Raw genomic sequence first — 19,298 nt, 5'->3', positions numbered from 1 at the left:
GTCCCCGCCGAAGGCAATTTTTTAACTCAACAAAATCCACAATTACGCAAAAAAGTATATAGTCTCGTTTAAAAATTAGTGCTAGCTATTTTGATTAGTATACATTTCGCATGCCTTTGGACTTTATCATTTATAGACGGCGTCAGTAAAAAACTGTCATCATCATCAGCAACTGCACAATGCACGAATGCACGCACTTTAGTTTTGTTATCGACTGCAAACAAACTGCGGAAGCATGCGAGATCTCGAAGTCCAAGCGTATTACAAACGTGATGTCTTATCCACCGCGTCGCGCTCTGGCCTTGCAACATTAGACGAAAACATCGAACTTTGTCGTAGCCCGTACCTCATAGCCACGAACGATCTCTCGGCATGGTTGTAAGTTGATCAGAGCTGATCTGATTGTTTTCTCTCGGTGTGTTGACAGCGGCATTTTGGGATTTTCAGTGCGCCAGCCTCAAGGGTGTCAGGTTCGAGAATTGGTCCAAGACGTTTACTTGCAGGCCTGAGTACTTCTTCGAACCGAAAAGTCAGGATGAGCTACTCGAGGTGGGCGCGTAGAATGTGGTGCGCGCATTTCTCACCTGTGGGATTTCTTACTGTGTCGTCTCTTTTTCCTTTTTGTGGCCGGTGCGCAAGGTCTTGGATTTCGCCCGACAGCGCGGGAAAAAAGTTCGAGTGGTTGGCGCTGGTTTCTCGCCGTCGGACATCGCATGCACGTCGGAAGTCATGATCAGCATGTTGCACCTGAACAAAGTCCTGAAGGTTAGGTATGCTTGCTCACTACCTTCGGTGCGACCGCTAGTGCCCGTCTTACGCTTGTTTTTAGAGTAAAACCTTTATACTTACCAAAGAATTTCATCATGAACCAGCATGCTCTGCATATACATACAATTACGACATACAAAATGTGTCCAGTTACTGTAGAGAAACCGAGTGGTCGGACGGTTGGTAGCAATGAATAAAATTCAGTTCTAAAATATCTGACCGACTCGCAAGTCTTTTGTTGTGAGGAAATAGTGGCTGTGCAGGGGAGCCCACCTAGTGAGCCTTATTGAGACTCAATGACTGTGGAAAATCACTGGACTTGACCTCTAATTGCAAAAGAAGCAACTGTCATAATGCCCTAAATAGTGTACTAAAATATTCGTTTATACGAACGAGTATTAAGGAAGTGGATGCATCATGACGTCATAATATGTTAACTTTTTTTCTCTGCTAAGGCTTCCACATACAAATTCAGCACATTTTTCGGCAATGTTTTCCAATAAATGCACAGTTAGCAGCGCATGTCCAATCTGTCTCATTTCTTTTTTATCTATTGCACTTTCCTTTACCAAAAAGACTTACTCTAGCATACAGTGATGTGGTCGCTGCGCCAACTTGCCTCAAGAGGTGGAACCTGCTACATTTCGACAGAAAATCACATAATTTGTGCCGAGCTTGTGCCAAGACGCCGTTTTTGCAGTCTTTTATAGAAAGAAAAGCTGGTAGGCACTCAAAATCTATATGTAAATTACTGTTGTAAATGTCACTGGTCATTCAAACAACAGGTGAGAGCTGTGTAGTTTAAGATTCTCTCAAGGACAATAAATACTCAACAGCGATTATTTGATTGAGCTAATGGTAATGAGCAAGTAACTCACAGTTGCCACCAGGCTCTTGATTGAGCTTACAATAATATTCATGCCTAACCACCATTTGTGCTACAACTCTGCCCATCACAACCAGTCTTGCCCAGCTGTAAAGACATGCACACAGTGTCTCGTAAATGGCGACTGCAGCACCAAAGTGCATGCCCTACCGTAAACTTTCGCTTTGTGCAAATAGATCGCGGCATACAATATCATGTCAGCTAGCAGGTTGTACGAGAGTTTCATGTACTGGCTCAGCGATGCCAAGGAGGGCAGAAGCTGAAGGTGCCATGTATTGTGGCAGGCTTGCAGTGTAAATAAATGCCCCGAGAAAATGGGGTTATATACGCAACTATACTATATGTCTAGACACAATTCAGCTCTTAATTTTGCATGTTATGTTTTCTAGCCGGGAGGGGGAACTCTGCCAAACAGTACCAACTATCCTATACTGTGAAATTACGTCGTCAAGTCAGGTAAAAATATTTGCTGAATGTAGTGGAGTCAAAATATATCTAATAATGGGTAAAATTACAAGTTTTTGTGAGGTGCCAGTCTTTTATATGAATATTGATTGCATTAACTACAGTAAGCGGTACGTGTATGTGCCTAGAATGTTTAGTTCTCTTCACGTTATTTTACACAAATATTGCAGTGCTGGTTGTCCTGACTTCCCAAAGATTTGATGCAGGGCACTTAAGCTTTATTACCATACAACGGTCAGGATTTATCAACAATTCTAGCCGCTGCTGTGGTCTGTGGGATTTTACTGGGAAGCACAGTGGGCACACTATTCCGGCGTATCAGTGCTACTTCTCGACTTCAGCAAAAGCTCAAGTTAAAGTACCTGTCGACATAAAAGGCGAAGTCTTTCATCCTTGCAAATTTTGTTGAGCGTGGTATTGGAATCAGCATACAATATACCAATTATTTATTAAACCCTCTATTTTAGTAACCACCAATTAACCAGCAGCCTAATGAGTCTGTCGATAAAGTGCAACAGCATTTACTTCACCATGTAACTCGAATACTTAAGTTGTATTGAAAACCCAGACGTGATCGCAATACTAGTTCTTTTCAATAGTAAAATAATGAGTGGAAAATTTACATTTCTTGAAGCATCAGGGAAAGGCGCACTGAATAACAAATCAAATGAGAAGTGTATCGCGAGGAAATGTCGGGTGGCCTGATGTCTCGGATATATAGAAATTTAGGGCTGTCCGCAGGAAAGCTAGGAGCAGTGAGCAAATTTCACTTTTGGGATAATATGCGTAAATATACATGTATGTGTGCATATATTTATTCGGTAAATATGGTAAAACTACTCCCACCTAACGTCTTTAAAGGCTATGTTTGTAAATGTGCGACAGGCAACTGCTTTAAAATGCTAATTTGCTGTTCCAAGGTGAGGTTTTAGCTGCTCTGGAAGCTGCGCCAAAGTGGTTACTGTCAATCACATCACTGAGCACAATAAACGCAAAATGATTGAAAAATGAGTTGGCACGTGAAAGAACATTTGGTTGTTTCTTAACTTTATATTTATTCTGTGCTGTAGCTTGTTGCATTGTATTCTGATCAGGTCTTTTGGTCAGCTTCCATGTTCTGATCTCAGACTGGTCACTTCATGATGCTTGCAGCTGAGGCATAGAAAGTAGGACAATGCCAACTAGCTGAAGCACAGTTTATGAATTGTGGTGAATAAGGGCATCATGCTTTTTGAGAACATGTGTTGACTACTTTGCGTTAACTGTCGGAGGAATTCATATTATCCTGTGTATGATTTGTTTAAAAGGAAGGTCTGTAGTATTTCTTGACACAGTATATACGAATTCCTTCAGTGAACAGGGAGCTGGGAAACAGACAAACGACGAAGAACTACACAACACGAGCGCTCACTAACAACTGGTTTATTCACACGTCAGAAGGACACAGCCGGAACAAAATATTAGTTGTTCATTCAAACAGTGGTTGACAATGGCAAGCATTGCAGTGTGACACTAAATGTGAATATGGGAACATAGAAGCTCTTTGAAGAGTACCCCTTATTCACATTTAGCGTCACACTGCAATTCTTGCCATTGTCAACCGCTGTTTGAGAGAACAACTATTTTGTTCCGGCATGCACTTCAAACTACATGCGAAATTTCTGAAGCTTATCACATTTCGAGGAATGCAGATGACTGTATAAGTCACCCATCCTTGTCACTACATGACTGTGAATTTGACTATACAGATAATCCATAGACATGTTCCTCGAATACACGCCTGACATGCTGCTCTTGCCCTCATAATCTTTTTGACGTGTGCACTTTTATGTATAAATGTGTCCTTCTGACGTGTGAATAAACCAGTTGTTAGGGAGCACTCGTGTTGTATAGTTTTTCGTCGTCCTTTCTCTGTTTCCACGCTCCTTGTTCACTGAATGAGTATGTACCAACTAGCCCAATTATCTGTTCTCTTGCAATGCAAATTCCTTTCATAGGGGGTGATTTGTCGTCCACCTTAACTCATTTCAATTTACATAATAATTAGTGCACTACAGTTAAAATACAACAATTCTGAAGGTCGCAGGATCAAATCCCGCGATCAGATATCGTGGTTTTGAGATGTAAATCCCCAACAATTATTAAAATTCAAAAGTTAAAGGGGTACGACACAAAAATTTTGGCCTCACATTTCTTTTGCTGCAATGTGTTGTTGGAGGCCTGTTAGTCATAACATGGCACATCGTTTGCTGCAGCACGCAACAGATAATTAATTACAGGCTCCTCATTACCGACCAGTGTCAGTTTCAGTTTCAAAAACGACAAGCCTCCGGGTGCAACTATCACCACCTAGCGGGTGGAGCGCTCGATCACGCCAGCACACAGAACTGTGACGCACTTCCGCACGGATCGCGAGCAGCCGCCGAGAAGTAGGTTGCTGGAGCGAACGCAGCAAAATATGACGTCATCATAACTTGTTGCAACGTGGTCACGTGAGGGAAGTAGGGGTCACCAAGGGTCACCTTTGAGGGTGTCAGTAGCGCGAGGGTGTCGATCGTTCACGCAAACATCAAAATTCAATTGAAGTACCTTCCAAGCTATATTCGCTGTTGATATTTTGCAGATGATATATACATGTTCACGGAAATCGATCCCGCCGGCTATCTCGGCCACGAAATTTTGCGTCAGTACCCTCTAATGTCCCCTATGCTTTCCTTGGCCTAATTATCTGTTGGATTCACTTGGTTCTCTCTAATAAACAAACAAGCCCCTTAAAAAAATTCCCCTTCTATAATATATACATAATATGGTGCACACATAGGCCTAAGACAGGTAGGCAGCAGATATCATGCGACCATTGGTCTACAAACACCATGCAAGATAAATGATGGGTTATTTTTAAGTGCTCTGATCGCACAATGTGCCTTTGTTTTCTGTTATGTGCCTTGGCACGTATTACTGGCGAGGCTTAGGGGTGTCTGCCAACTTTTCGTTGACTCAATTGCCATTATCTGCTCGATGTTGAGTGCCATGCTGTCATGTGTGCCTCTGTTGCTCGTGACATGGTTGCGCACATTTTGTGTTATCCCGTTTTTTCTTTTCTTTGACATATCTACCACTTTCTTTATTTTAGAGCGCAGCTCTTAGGAGCCCGTTTCTGTGTTGAGCGACATCATTGTCGCCGTCGGTGGCGTAACCGATAGAAATGAAAAAAAAGTGAGAAAAAGGTAAAAGGATCGAACGGAATTTGAACCCGGGCTCTCTGCGTGGCAGTCGAGTATTCTACCTCAGAGCCATGCTGGTGCTTGAAACTCATTTGAAAAAAGACCCTATAGAGGTGTCATGTCACCCGCCACAGTGGTCTAGTGGTTAAGGTGCTTGACAGCTGACCCGTAGGTCACGGAATCGAATCCCGGCCGCGACGGCCACATTTTCGATGGAGGTGGAAATGCTTGAGGCCCGTGTACGTAGATTTAGGTGCACGTTAAAGAACCACAGGTGGTCGAAATTTCCAGAGCCCTCCACTAAGGTGTTTCTCATGATCATACGGTGGTTTTGGGACGTTAAACCCGAGCAATTATTATTATTAGGCGCCATATCGGGCAAGGAATCGTGTTAACCTATGTAATATAGCGTGGCAGAAGAGTAAAATAACCAGTCATCACACAATGCTACTTGCACAACGAGTGTCTGGTTTAAGGCTTTCCACCCACTCCAAATGCTCACAATTCTTCATCGTCATCAGCTGCATGCAGCATCAACAAAGCGCACGTGATACCTCACAGATGTAGCGGCTACCTCACTTATCTGCAGAAGGACGAATAATAGCATAGTGGGTGCTGTCCTACTTCACAAAAATTATAATTTATGGCGTAGTCGGTACCTTGCGGAAAGCCAAGACTTCGAACACAGTTGGCCTTGCCCCAACACGAAGCTGTGCTCAGAATTCGCGTTAGGCAGTGTCGTATTCGTTTGTGAATTTTTTTTTCTCTTTCACATGTTCTCGCACTATGCACCTACCTTTATAAACATGGTCCTTCATTTTCGGGCAAAAATCTGATAATACCAGATTTCTGCCACTCACACAAGTTTTCTGAAGGTTGAGTTGGACCCAGTTTTCTGAAAAGCTCACTTTTCTTTTTTAAAGGATGATTCTAAATGCTGCTGTTACAGAGTTAGCTACCACTGCTTACTTTGTGCAAGCAAGCGGTCAAGCTGTATCACATTATTAATATTTTGCATGTATGAACAACTACCTTGAATATGTATGATTATATGCTAGGCCTAAACGTATAGTTTACCATGAGCAGATATGAACATATACCATTTGTCTTTTTGCTAAAACATTTAAATGGAAACCAGCATTTATAATGTATTATAGTGTATTAAATGGGAAAACAAGAGCACACAATAGCGCCTGTGTACGTGTTCTCCGCTCTTGTCCCGTCTTGATAATTCTGCGCTAAACACTTCAGATATGTTGTACCAACAAGGCCAGAAGTCAGCCCTTGCTTAGAGCACTTGATGACTGTTGTCGGTGTCTGCCTTGCTTGTTGCAGCTGCTGCATGAAATATTGTGCGCCTGATATTGCATTCACCGTCCTTACTTACGTTTGCTGTATTGCGTTGCTACTTAAAACTTTGAGGTTGAATATTTGATGAAATAAGAAGTGTGGTATTGTTCATGCTGACTCCTACAACTGTGCTTTTTAAGGTGGATAAGGCGACTGCAACTGTGAAGGCTGAAGCTGGCATCACATTGAAAAGGCTGAATGAAGTGGAGCTTGCTCAGAATGGCCTGGCTCTTATGAGGTATTGATTTAGTCTGTGTTTGTACAAGTTGCTACTAACAATTTAAAGGTATCATCAAAGTGTGCAGAAATAAACGTGAGACACACAGCACAGATACAGTCAAAACCATCGTATAAAATTCCTTTTTATAGTGAAGTGAAAAAAGAAAAGAGAACTGTCTGACTGATATTGCAGTGTAAAATATACATGTTTGGGATGATTATCAGATATTATGAAGCTGTTTTTGCATCATGTATGATTTGATCATATGAGTAGGTTAGGTTCTACATGCAGAACACTGAAGAAGGATGAAGTGTATAACAGTACATGATTTATTATGTTAGTATGCAGTGAAAGTATCAGTTTGCATCATGATAATGACAAAAACCATGATATCGCACAGGAAAATGAATCGTCAAAATCATCCACAAAACATCGAGGATGCGATCTTGCACCGATAGAGCATCCTGGATACCTGAACTAGCCACAGCTGTTTGAGCCGCTTCTTCCTCAGGCGTACAAGAAGTCTTGCCCATCTTCGGAAAGGGCGCGGCACTCATAAACTCCCGCTCTTATATCCATAGCTGGTCTCCTCGTCTCCATTGCACCTCTCCTCCTTGCACCCAGCGCAGCCTCTCATTAGTCGCCTCGTTCCCTCGCCTCCTCTCACCTCATATGCACCAGCACATTCCTTTCGCTGAGCTGCGTAACGACAACGGTGACCGGTCGACTAAGAACAGCTTCGCTGTTAGCAGGGTTGCTTGGACATTCACTTCAGTCTCCATGTTGCTCTGCTGTGGTGTAAACTGTGTGCACATTCAAGCTCAGGACATTGCCCAGCCCTCCTTCCTCTTTAATGTGTGATGTCGAGGTGCAAGAACACGGGTGTTGGGATGTCAGTGTGGCATGAGGAGGTGCTGCACTTGGAGTCGGAGGGATAGAAAAACATGATCATTGACTCCTTTAGTCTATTGGCTGCTGTGCTATGGTGTACACACTGTGTTGTTTTAATTAAACTTGATGGGTTGTCAAAAGAACGACAGTTTCTATTAAATCATGGGTTAGTTAGCTAGAATTATTATACTCTGTGCCTAAAAGAATTGATTGTTGGGCTAATTGGTCGTGCATAACTGGCTGAGACATATTAGCACAGAAAACTGACGAACACAAGAAAGAAGATGAAGACAAAAAATTGTCTTCGTCTTCTTCGTCTCTGCCAGTTTTGATAGTTACCATTAGAGGAATTTCAGCTGGTATTTTTTTAGGGGCACTGGATAGTTTATGATGTTTGCGATACCTAAGGTATATTCAGCCACTGGCATTCGTGAGACGGAACTATGATCCTGTTTTGGTATACGCCCATATCTGGGATGAGCAGGGCATCAGAGATCGAATCTGAACTTGCGCATTAGACCCAAAATTGTTACTGCAGTAACATCTTTAGTGAAGTGTGTGGTGAGGCATCCAGCACAATTTATAAGCAACTTGGTCCCAACTAATAGAATGTGATTGAAGATGTTCTTTAACTAAATACTGTAGTGATAGTATCTGCAACTCTTTCCAGTCTTGGCGCTGTTTCCGACATAACTGTTGGCGGGGCCATTGCTACTGGTGTTCATGGGTCTGGTGCGCACCATGGCATATTTTCAACACAGGTAGGAGAAAATGGCCTGTACTGTACGCTTCTATGTTGTATACCTCATAGGCTTACTTCGTACTCACTGATAGCAATTTAGAACTGAAAAGTGTTTTGCTTTCATACATGCTGTCTTCTTAGCATTGAAATACAATCATCTTGATATCAGACTGCACTGCATGCTTGAACTACAATACTAATGTAAGAAAGCACATTTGAAGTAAGGCAAACACAAATGTGGACTTGTACTTTCTGTTAACAACAAGCACATTTCTCTGAAGATAATTTTTTGAAAGTGAATGCACCTGTCTGCTTTGTTGTCTGTAACTTTTCTTTTCACTCATCCAGGTTAAATAACTAGAGCTGTGCGAATAGCAAAATTTTGAGTGCGAAGCAAATTCGAATAATGTTTTAGTGTGAATCGAATCGAATGATTTTCGTATATTTCTCGAATATTTCTCGAATACTTTGAAGTGAAATTACGGGAAAAAGCTGCAGAGGACTCCTAAGCATATTCTAAATTACATTCCAAAAACATAGTTCCGCAATGGCGCATCCGGGCGCCGCCATTTTGGGCTCGTCGGAAAGAGCATTTCTCTGTCTTCAAAATTTCCCGCCTCAGCTACGTCCTCCATTCAGGAACAAGTGCACAAAGCAAATGTTAAAAGTTCGTTACGAGGTCTCCCATTGGCTGCGTATGTGATGTTGCTCCAGCGCGCCTCACCATTCGTCCGATGCTCGCTCCTGGAGAGCGTCATCTGCTGCTTGCACGTCGCGAGGTCACGGTTATCGACAATCGCGCTACTTAGTGACGCGTTCGCTTGTTCTGTGTTCACAGCCGGGTCAATCACTTAGAATATAATTACGCTTTAGTTTGGCAGCTGCAAGCTGAACCTCAATCATCAGATTACGATAGTGCGCCGCGCTCGTCGCGAACATCGCAGACGCGCGTCTCGGACCGACTCATGGACTCCCGGTTAGAGCTTCTGCTTGTCAGCACTTCGGACCTCGTGACGAAGATCATCGCTGGACAACTCTTTGTACTCGCAATCAAGCATGACGTATTTTGAAACATCAGGCACCGTGGCCACGCACATCGCAACCGAGCTTACAGCTCAAAGTCGTGGCTAGGCCTAACTCTTTTGCGAAAGCGAAGAAGCTGCAATGTGCTTCGTCGCAAGCAATGAATTGCATCGCCTGCTGGCTCTTCGGAATCATGGATGGGCACTTGACGCATCGGCAGCGGAACCCCCAGCCAAGCTCGTCGCACAGCGACGGCTCAGAGCACTGGTGGATGTGGCTAGCAGCTTCGCACGTCGGTGCCCCAAAACACAAGACCAAGCACGTTGCACTCCAATTTATCATCGTTATATTTATTTTCCGGGGGTTCGAATAGTTCGAATAGCAAACACTATTCGAAAAATATTCGAAAGTTCGAATATTCGCACACCCCTGTAATTAACCAATACAAACACAGAATTTCTAAAGCCTCCTTTCAAATACAATAGTTGAAGTTACAAACTAAGCACATGCCTCAGTGGTTTAGCGGTTATGGTGCTTGACTGCTGTCCCGAAGGTCACGGAATCGAATCCTGGCCACGGTGGCTGTATTTCAATGGGGGTGAAATGCTAGAGGCCCATGGGCTTAGATTTATATGTGCACATTAAAGAACCCCAGGTGGTCGAAATATCCGGAGCCCTCCACTACGCCGTCTCTCATAATCATATCGTGGTTAGGGGGCGTAGAACCCTAACAATTATTAGTATGAAGTTGCAAACAAAGATTTTCTGTGCAATAAAGTTTTCTAATAGTGTAGTACCCACATCTCCTAGAGTAAATGTCAAGAAAAGATGGCGTGTTTGCTGCACTAATAAAATGCTGTTTCTGCATTCAAAGGTTCTGGAACTTGAGCTCATCACAAGCAGTGGCGAGAGGCTCCGCTGCTCGAAGTCAGAGAATGAGGATGTCTTTCGGGCAGCCTGTTGTGGCCTGGGCTCCATCGGCATTGTCGTTACAGCTACAGTGCAGTGTGTGCCAGCTTTCAGACTGCTGGAAATGCGCTACTCTTGTCGCTTGCAGGAGGTTTGTGAGTTTCTGAACTTAATTAAAGTAGCACTCTACTATAATGTGCTTTGCACTTGCGCTTGCTTGTATTCCCTGTAAAACCAGGCAAGCAAAATTGTGTTGTGTAGCCTGTGATGTGTTGCACAAATAGGGCATGCAAGATGCTTTGTTTCATGTAATGCCATACCAACTAGCCTCTTTGTTTTTTTGTGCTAATGTGCGAGTGGTCCGAAACACTTGACCTGAAGGCTCCAAGTGTAAGCTTTCGGATTGGTGTTCTACTTATACGGAAGCCAAACCTCCATGGTGGTCTAGCATTTATGGTGCTCGACTACTGACCCGAAGGTCGCGGGATTGAATCGCAGCTGCGGCAGCCGCATTTCGATGGAGGCAGAATACTAGAGGCCCGTGTGCCTAGATTTAGGTGCACATTGAAGAATCCTAGATGGTCAAAAGTTCTGGAGACCTCCACTACAGCGTCCCTCATAATCATATCATGGTTTTGGGACGTAAAACCCCAGAAATTATTATTATGCTTACTGAAATACGAAAAAGACGCGTACCATCAAGGAAAGATTCAAGACAGAACAGAAGAGGGCATCTAATGATGGTACGTGTCTTTTTTGCATTTCAGTGAACATGTACCAACTGGCCCAACAACAAGTTTTACTAAATTATTATTATTATATTACAGAATCCTTGTAGTTTTGCGGAGCTGTGAGCTAGTGTTTGTTTCAAAGCATACTATCGCTATAATGTAATGAAATGTAAGCATGCAACTTCAATATATAAAGTCCATATATCTTTCAGTTTGACAAAATTTTGCTGTACATGCTATGGGTCATTCTATGCAGCTTGAGGAAATTGTCATAGCTACTTAGCTGTAGGAATTGTGTATCTTTAACGTGATGGTTCTGTTTTTTATTTGTTGTGTTTTTTGCACAATGACGTGTCCAGTGGAACAGTATCATATTGTTGTTTTATTTACCCATACTATAGAATTCCGAGCGTTAGGTAAGTTTAATGGTTTTAACTTTTCCCTGAGAGTTTATTAAGTTAAAATCTTGAGAAATGTTTTTCTGCACTTTTACAGCATAAGTCGATGTGAGTCGTATGACATTACGCAGGACTCGGTAGCAGTAGGAGCAGCACTGAAGCTCTTCATGTATTGTGCCTTTCAGGTTCTTGAGAATTTGGATGTGCATCTTCAAAGTTCAGACCATTTCCGTTGCTTGTGGTACCCACACACAGACTCTACAGTTTGCTTTCATCTCTCAAACACAAAAGACGTAAGTACTCATCCTGGTCCCTGCCCAGCAGGGCTGCGTATAAAATTGAGGTTGCCACTGTCATTTTTAATGTCAAGGGCTTTTCAGTCAATCAATCATTATTAGTCACGTCAAAAAGGTAATACATTGCAGATAAATATGCAGGATGGGGTCCCAAGGTTACAAACCGCAGGTGGGACCTCCTATGTTAATACATTGGAAAAGCTAAACAGTGAACAAGGAATAGCAAGAGCCTTTTTGAAGTGTTACTAGTAACAGGGACCTTACTAAATGTTCAGTTTAGTACTTAGCGATTTGTATACATAGAAAACAAGTTCACAAAATTAACGGAACGCAGCAGTTATATACATTGAATAATCACATTTTCACTTGAGAACATGAATGTGCATTATTTCGTTTAGATCACAACATAGTGAATTCTGTAATGAAATTGATGAAAAAACAATGCTAATTTTTCCATAATTAGTGAGAACTTTAGGTAACAAGAAATTATCATGGATCGCGAATCTAGTTATATTGGTATTAAACAGCTACACAGCAGGGAATATGTCGCTAATGAGAATGCGGTGAAAAACCTTAAGAAACAAAACACACCCATTATAAATGTACAGATCGGAGATGGGTGGTATGTGAAGCTGGAAAAAAATAGGACGTGATGGCGTTTGACGTGAAGCGAAAGTCACATTGCTCGCTTTTGCAGTACCCTCAACGGCCAAATGTGCTCGGATTATGAATTGCGCCATGATGTAATGCAATGGCTGTGTATGAATGCGTAGTACAGTGCTTTAAGCGTTTTTGAGTAAACGTTTCTGAGTAAATTGTTTAATGATTCAGTGGTTACTGTAAAACACTGCTCCAGACAAGGATAAAGAAAAAAATCTTTGTTCTGCGTCCACGTCATTTTTTAGTAGTGTTTAGCAGTCGCCGCTCAACTTTATCGATGCACCCAACTTGCCACACTTATCCCTCTAATGGCTCACTGTAAAGCTTCATTTTACGAGGGTGTGAAATTCACGCACTACGGTGCCTCTCTTCCCTTTTAGATAAATGAGCGGGTGCTTGGTCACACTGGGGCAGAAAGGTATCCCGACCTGGGGTGCAATTTTGTACACGTTCTGTGATAGAAGGGAACGTACCGTCACGTGAGAACAAGAGCGAGTAAACAGCCAACAGCCAAGCAGAAGGGCAAGCACCCCAGAACAATGCGTCACATTTTGATCGTCTGCTGGAGGACCGTATAATGAATTAACAAATGTGTCCAACACATGAGGAAATATAGAATTATTATAACTGAATATCAATACTTGGGGCCATTGTTTTCCAAAGCTTGAAATTGAAGAGCACTAACAATTGATTTGTGTTACTGTCTTGATTGGGTGCTAGATGGTGTAACAGTTTCACGAGACGTTTGGTGGTGGTGCCGGTGGCCATTTTCGCAAACTGTCATCACAGAATTGGATTAAGCCAGGCACAAAGCAGGATAATTCACTACTCCAGCCCGAGTGCTTATGTTTCGATCCAGTCCAAAATGTCCAGAGGCCGTTTCATATCTCTTTCATTGGACAGAATGGTGTGTCTGTCCGTTCTCTACCCGTTCTTTGCCTAGCAGACAGCAAAATGATTGACAGCACTGCCTTTTCTGGTTGCTGTTCTCACACCTGACCTTCAGACGAGTCTTGACCAATCCTGTGCAACGCGATAGAACGTTCTGTCACAGAACGTTTACAAGATTGCGCCTCTGGAGCTTAGTGAGTGTCTCTGGTCACCCACCGTTTTTTTTTTTAAAGGGGAAAGAGGTACCCTTACCTGGTGCTCCACAGTGTGGCTGCTGATCTCAAGAAGGTGGCCTTTCCTTTCACTCCCTTACTCCCTCCCCTCCCCACACTGGGCCGTGCTTCCTTATGAATTGCAGAAATTAGTGTCTCTCTTAACCCCAAACCACTTCCTCTCTCTCACCATTTACAATTCCGTCTTTCTTAACCCCTTAATTATTCTCCCCCAAAGTGAACCCCTCTAAAATTTGTTGAAAGTGTGTGTAAATATGACTGAAAGCAAGCTCTACTTTCATTCCTGACGAAGGCAGGCCGGACTCTGGTTGAAACAAAGAAAATGAGCCATAGATTTTCAGTGTATACAAGGGCATACATAATTGTTTGTCAGTAAAAGATGTTTACATTGTATTCGGAAAGGCCCGAGGTTTTAACATAGCAAGTTTAAGAAAATTTCATCGAACCAGTGTGGCCAAAATGCACAACAAAGACTTCGAAATTTGTGATGTCACACTGAAGTTCACATGCTGAAGCTTCAGCTTGATAGTTGGAAATGAAATGTTCACCTTCATTTCTTCTTGTAATAATTATCCTGTGACGGCAAAGTCAATGGTTATGGAGTTTTGAAGGAATAGCTAATCTGTATAAACTTTAGTGTATAAACTAATGTTTCACTTTAGTGTCCTTTGAAACCATGTCCTTAAATACTTAATGAAATTTATAATTACTGATTACTAAATTGGCTATCAACTTCATGATTGTTATGCTAACATAGTTTTATATCAACTTTATCACTTCTGAGGGCATTTTAGCGCGAAAGGTTCAGTGCAAAAGAAATTTGTGATTTTACAATGACAAGTAATTAAGAAAACCTGTGCTTGCTAGAAAAACAAATGTCTCACATTAGAAATGTGTTAATGTGGATCTTATCCAACATTAACTTGGGTGTAACTTGCAGGAGATAACAAAGCCATCTTTTCTTGAGGCTGTCTATTACTGGATTGTGGATTATGCCTTCGGATACTATGTCATGGAGTTTCTACTCTACCTGAGGTGAGAGACACAGCACTGGCATTGTAATCATTCGATCGCTTGCCAATCTTACATTTCCATCTCATGGTGTCCCTAGATACTGCTCTATATTTTACAAATAACTCGCACACACCTTCCTAGCTGTTGCGGTCATCAATTACTCGTATTGAATTTGTTGTTTTCCGCAATGCACACGACCGCTCTCTTTTTCTATGTGTGGAAACATTAGCATGAGTGCATACTCAAAGTAAACTTGTGTGTTGAAAGGATGATACAGTAGTATCAGTGGGCTGAGTAATTCATTCATAGCACCTTTTGTGCTCGGTAGGTATTGGTGATTTATTTATTTATTTATTTCAGAAAAACCCCCAAAGGCCCACATGATGAGGATATTATGCGGCGCAGGGGGGACACAGGCATTGGTTACAGGTTATGCATCTCAAAAGTTGAACAAAAGAAACTACAAAATAATATAGTGTGAAACATAGTGTACGAAATTCATTTTCAAACAGATAACCAAAGCAAAACAGCAGCAGAAATCACCAGAAAAAACACTGCAAGGAATGAGAAAAAGAAAGTTAAGATACTAAGATTAGGTGTCAAGTTGTGCATGAATAAGATTTTGAAATTTGCTAAAGTTGTGTTCTGTGGCATTGTCTGATGGTGACGCATTCAATTTGGTTATTGTGCGCAGCAAGAAAGTATGTGCATAGTGGGAAGAATGGCAGTTTATGCATTTTTCTTTATATGGATGATCACGATGTGGGAAGATAACTAATGGTGACTGAAAGAATTCATCATGAAGTTGAAGGATGATGATAAAGCTTATGCAAAATCGATAACCGGGAGACTTTACGGCGAAGTGCTAGGTTATCTAACTCAAATTTTTCCTTGCCTCCACCTTTTTCCTTTTAACTCAGCTATTTCCTTGCCGCAGAAGGTAAATGCTTCTAAAGTAGTGTACTAAATGTCTTTTTTCTGACAAATACATTGCCATGTGCAAACCCTGTCCATTCAGCAAAAGATCTGAGTTGCATTCTGTTGAATATGGGAGAACATTGTGCCTTGCCATTGCCTTCGACATGGCAAAGTATAAGGGGTTTCATGGTTTGGCTGCCAAGGGCAGGAGACAGTTGTGCACCATATTACAAGGAGCATTAGAGTGGGAACCAGGCATTTTGCTCTGCTTTCTCGCTGTTCTGCTTATTTTGTCACCAGGCTGTCTTCTTAGAGAGAACAGGAACTTCTATTCGCTACTAGTGGTTCACAGTTATGTGTCCCTACATGATATGGTTTGGCCTGTATATGGTACATCTGCACATGTTGCGAACGAGCTCTCTACCTGCATCAAAAGTGTAAATAATTTCAATCTAAAATGGAATTAGTTACTTACGGCAGCTAGTTGATATTGCAGACCTGTTTGCGTCAATGTGCATGTGATTACATAAATCCACTAAATGCACCTATTTATAATAATTCAGTAATTTCTGGGGTTTTACATGCGAAAACTACGATATGATTCTGTGGGGGACTCCGGATTAATTTGAACCACCTGGTCTTCTTTAATAGCTACGGTAGACTCACAATAGTTCAAACTCTGATCATTCAGACTTCCAGTTAATGCAAACAAAATTCACGTTTTTGTTTGGCTGGCTATGTTTTGTTGTCACTTAAATCTAGATAATTCAAACTGCTCCATTGCATTAATTTGGTTAATTCATACATTTTGCTTGTCCGTGCCAGAAAATATCACCTACCTTTGTCACTTCTGGCTGAACACTTGCGTTTTTATATAACTAAAAGTCGCAAATAATGCAAATTACCTGCTTATGTCAAAGCAGGTAATTTCAGCGCTTCGTAAACTAGCCTAGCCATGTGCACCAACAATCTTGTGTTGATGAGGAAGAAAAAAAAAAAGACCTTGACAGTCTGGCCTTAAAGGGGCCCTGCAACACTTTTCCACGTAATCATCGAATAGCTTCATTAAAAGAGCTTATTGCCTCACAAATCGACTGCCTCAAGAACTTTTAGAATCCGTCAAGTACGAGTGTAGTTACAGGGATTTGTCGCACACTGAAAGGTATGCGAGGGGGTAGATGACAGGGAGGCAAAAAGGTGCGTTCGTTTGTCAGCGCGTGTCATGATCTTGAGCACTTTCTTTTAATTTTTTTTTTTTTCAAATGCGAGGCTTACTTTCAGTGTGATCGTGAGCGCACGCGCGGGCACATGGAGGCATCCCGCGGCGGCCGTGGCAGCTATGCTGCTCATGATGCTCAGATCGACCAGTGGCCGTGGAATTTGGGTTTATGGCATCATTTGTCGAGAGAAGAGGGAGCGATTTCTAGCTGACTTTGAGAATTGTAGATTTCAGGATGCGTGCTGTGTTATATTGCTTGGCTCGCATATTCTCAGGAGTGTTGATTACCGATTGGCAGCTTTTTCTGACCATGCTCAAAAAGTGTTGCAAGGCCCCGGTAATCTATCGCGTGCAGAATGCTTCTTAAGTCACTTTCACCGCAGTGCACTGGTGTCATGCGAAAAAGCATACTAAGATTTGGAGGGGGTTACCAGCTGTCATGAAACGCAGCACATTTTGTACCCTAATTGCAAACGCATCCACACACCATGATAACATGTATCGATATGATCGCTGACATCTGAAAACTAAACTGGCAATCAATCAGAGCTGTTTATGATGTTGCTGTGGCACTGAAGAACAATAAATAAAGACACACCAGTTTTCTATTGTGGCATCCCTCCTGCTTTATGAATCTCCAAAATTTCGAGGTTTCCAGCATTTCGGGTATGCGTACGTGAATGTTTCATTATAACGCAAGTTGGTATGTTGCCCTGAGTCATATTTACAAGAACTTCTGATAATTTGAACAAACTCCTGGTGTCCTTTCAAGTCTGAGTTATCAAACCTGATAATTCACTTGATGTAGCAGTAGGTGTTGATACCTACTGCTACATCATTATTAGTTAAAAGAACTGTCTGTAGGTGTAGTGGATCTGTGAGCCGTGCATACTTCATTATGAGTGCTGGTGAGTGATTAAAAATGCTTTTTTCCAGAATTGGCTAACTGCAAATACTTCATTCATATTTAAATTGCCAATTTATGTGAGGGGACGAGACTATAGTGATTTACATTTTGTTGCACATGCATGTGAGCAATGCACTACTTAATTTAATATCGGTGTATTATTTGAAGCTATCAAGCACACACTATTTCTTGGGAGAGCGTCTTGCTTAAGCTTCTATTTCAAAGTACTTGTTGTGATTCATTAGCATCCAGCCTTTCAACAAATTCTTCTATGCTTTCAGCACATGGTTTCCTTCCTGGGTTCCATGGCTCAATGAGCTGTTTCTCAACATTGTCTTTGCACCGCGACGCCGGAGGGTGGATTTGAGTTACCGTATATTCAACTATGAATGCAGATTCAAGCAACATGTCAATGAGTGGTCCATTCCAAGGTAAGACAGGCTGGTATAGGTTCACAAGTATGTATAGGCAGGGGAAAGGCAAGGGCCCTTTGAATGTGGCCCCAGCTGCAATGCTTAGTAGTACAAGAGCCGAGGTGTGTGTGTGGGTGTGTCAGCTTACTGTGTAGTGTCTGTGTCGACCTAGTTTAGCAATTTATTCATTCCAAACACTGTGCAGAAAATATTCCTGTAAGCACAGTAAAAATTCACTGTTACGTCTTTTGAAGTATGCAGTGATACTGACCTCAGGCACACATTTGTCCAAAAACAATGTTCTGAATTAAAAAATGTTTTCCAGACGTTGCGTATGGGCAAGTAAACTGTTTGAAATGTTTTAGTACATGCAGTAAAGCTGAGGCTGTTGTGCTGATTGTATAGTGGGTCTTTTTTTGCCAGATACTGGCTCTCAAATCACTCTAGCATTTGGCTCATGAGTGCCTTACGTGGAAGGGTTTTAAAGTCATAAAGTTAAGTCAGGGTAGCAAGTCAGATGTACATTTAATTTGCCATGATTTAGCGGACATGGAGGCTTTTGATAGTATCGTTCCCACCCTGCTGAAAATGAATACATTGCTCAAATTGGTGTATTCAAATTGTGAATGTTCAATACATCAGTCGTTTAGGCCAAACATACATACTCTGTGATAACTGACACCAGCCAGGCCTGATACTGTAGCCACATCATCTGCATTGGTCTGGACCTGTTATTTTTTACCACTCTAGCTCTGTCAGTTGCACCGAGCAACAGATCTTGCCTTTGTTGCATTGCTGTCTGTATTACATGTTTGCATCGGAACTGTTGAGGTAACAAAAAAGAAGAAACTAATTCTCACTGTCTTTCTCCCTTTATGGTGACCTTATGATATCAAGAGAGAACACTGCTCTCGCATTGTGGAAATTGAAAGAGTGGATTGACAACACCCCAGGTGTTTATGTGCACATACCTGTGGAAATTCGCTTTGTCCAAGCTGACGACATTTACCTGAGCCCTGCGTCTGGTCGGGACAGCTGCTACATCAATGTCATCATGTACAGGTGAGTCTTCCTGCTGGCTGCAGATGGCTTGCCCAATTGTCAACTGGACACAGTGCAAGTTGGAACACTGCTGGCACG

At 42.0% G+C, this 19,298-nt stretch overlaps 1 protein-coding gene across 1 annotated transcript in view; it reads left to right on the top strand.

Moving 5' to 3' along the window:
* Nucleotides 1-159: 159 nt before the first annotated feature.
* Nucleotides 160-19,298, top strand: part of LOC119404685 (L-gulonolactone oxidase) — a 28,218-nt gene continuing 9,079 nt past the window's right edge. Inside the window, exons 1-10 of the mRNA XM_037671303.2 lie at nt 160-378; nt 448-549; nt 640-765; nt 6,834-6,931; nt 8,475-8,565; nt 10,444-10,629; nt 11,793-11,900; nt 14,628-14,722; nt 18,027-18,176; nt 19,056-19,220. Coding sequence (XP_037527231.1) covers nt 373-378; nt 448-549; nt 640-765; nt 6,834-6,931; nt 8,475-8,565; nt 10,444-10,629; nt 11,793-11,900; nt 14,628-14,722; nt 18,027-18,176; nt 19,056-19,220 — 1,127 coding nt within the window. The 5' untranslated portion in view covers nt 160-372. The remainder of the gene's footprint in view (nt 379-447; nt 550-639; nt 766-6,833; nt 6,932-8,474; nt 8,566-10,443; nt 10,630-11,792; nt 11,901-14,627; nt 14,723-18,026; nt 18,177-19,055; nt 19,221-19,298) is intronic.

Source organism: Rhipicephalus sanguineus, chromosome 9 (genome assembly GCF_013339695.2).
Source record: "Rhipicephalus sanguineus isolate Rsan-2018 chromosome 9, BIME_Rsan_1.4, whole genome shotgun sequence".
NCBI classification, from domain to species: domain Eukaryota; kingdom Metazoa; phylum Arthropoda; class Arachnida; order Ixodida; family Ixodidae; genus Rhipicephalus; species Rhipicephalus sanguineus.
This window is presented reverse-complemented; position numbering and strand designations above follow the sequence as displayed.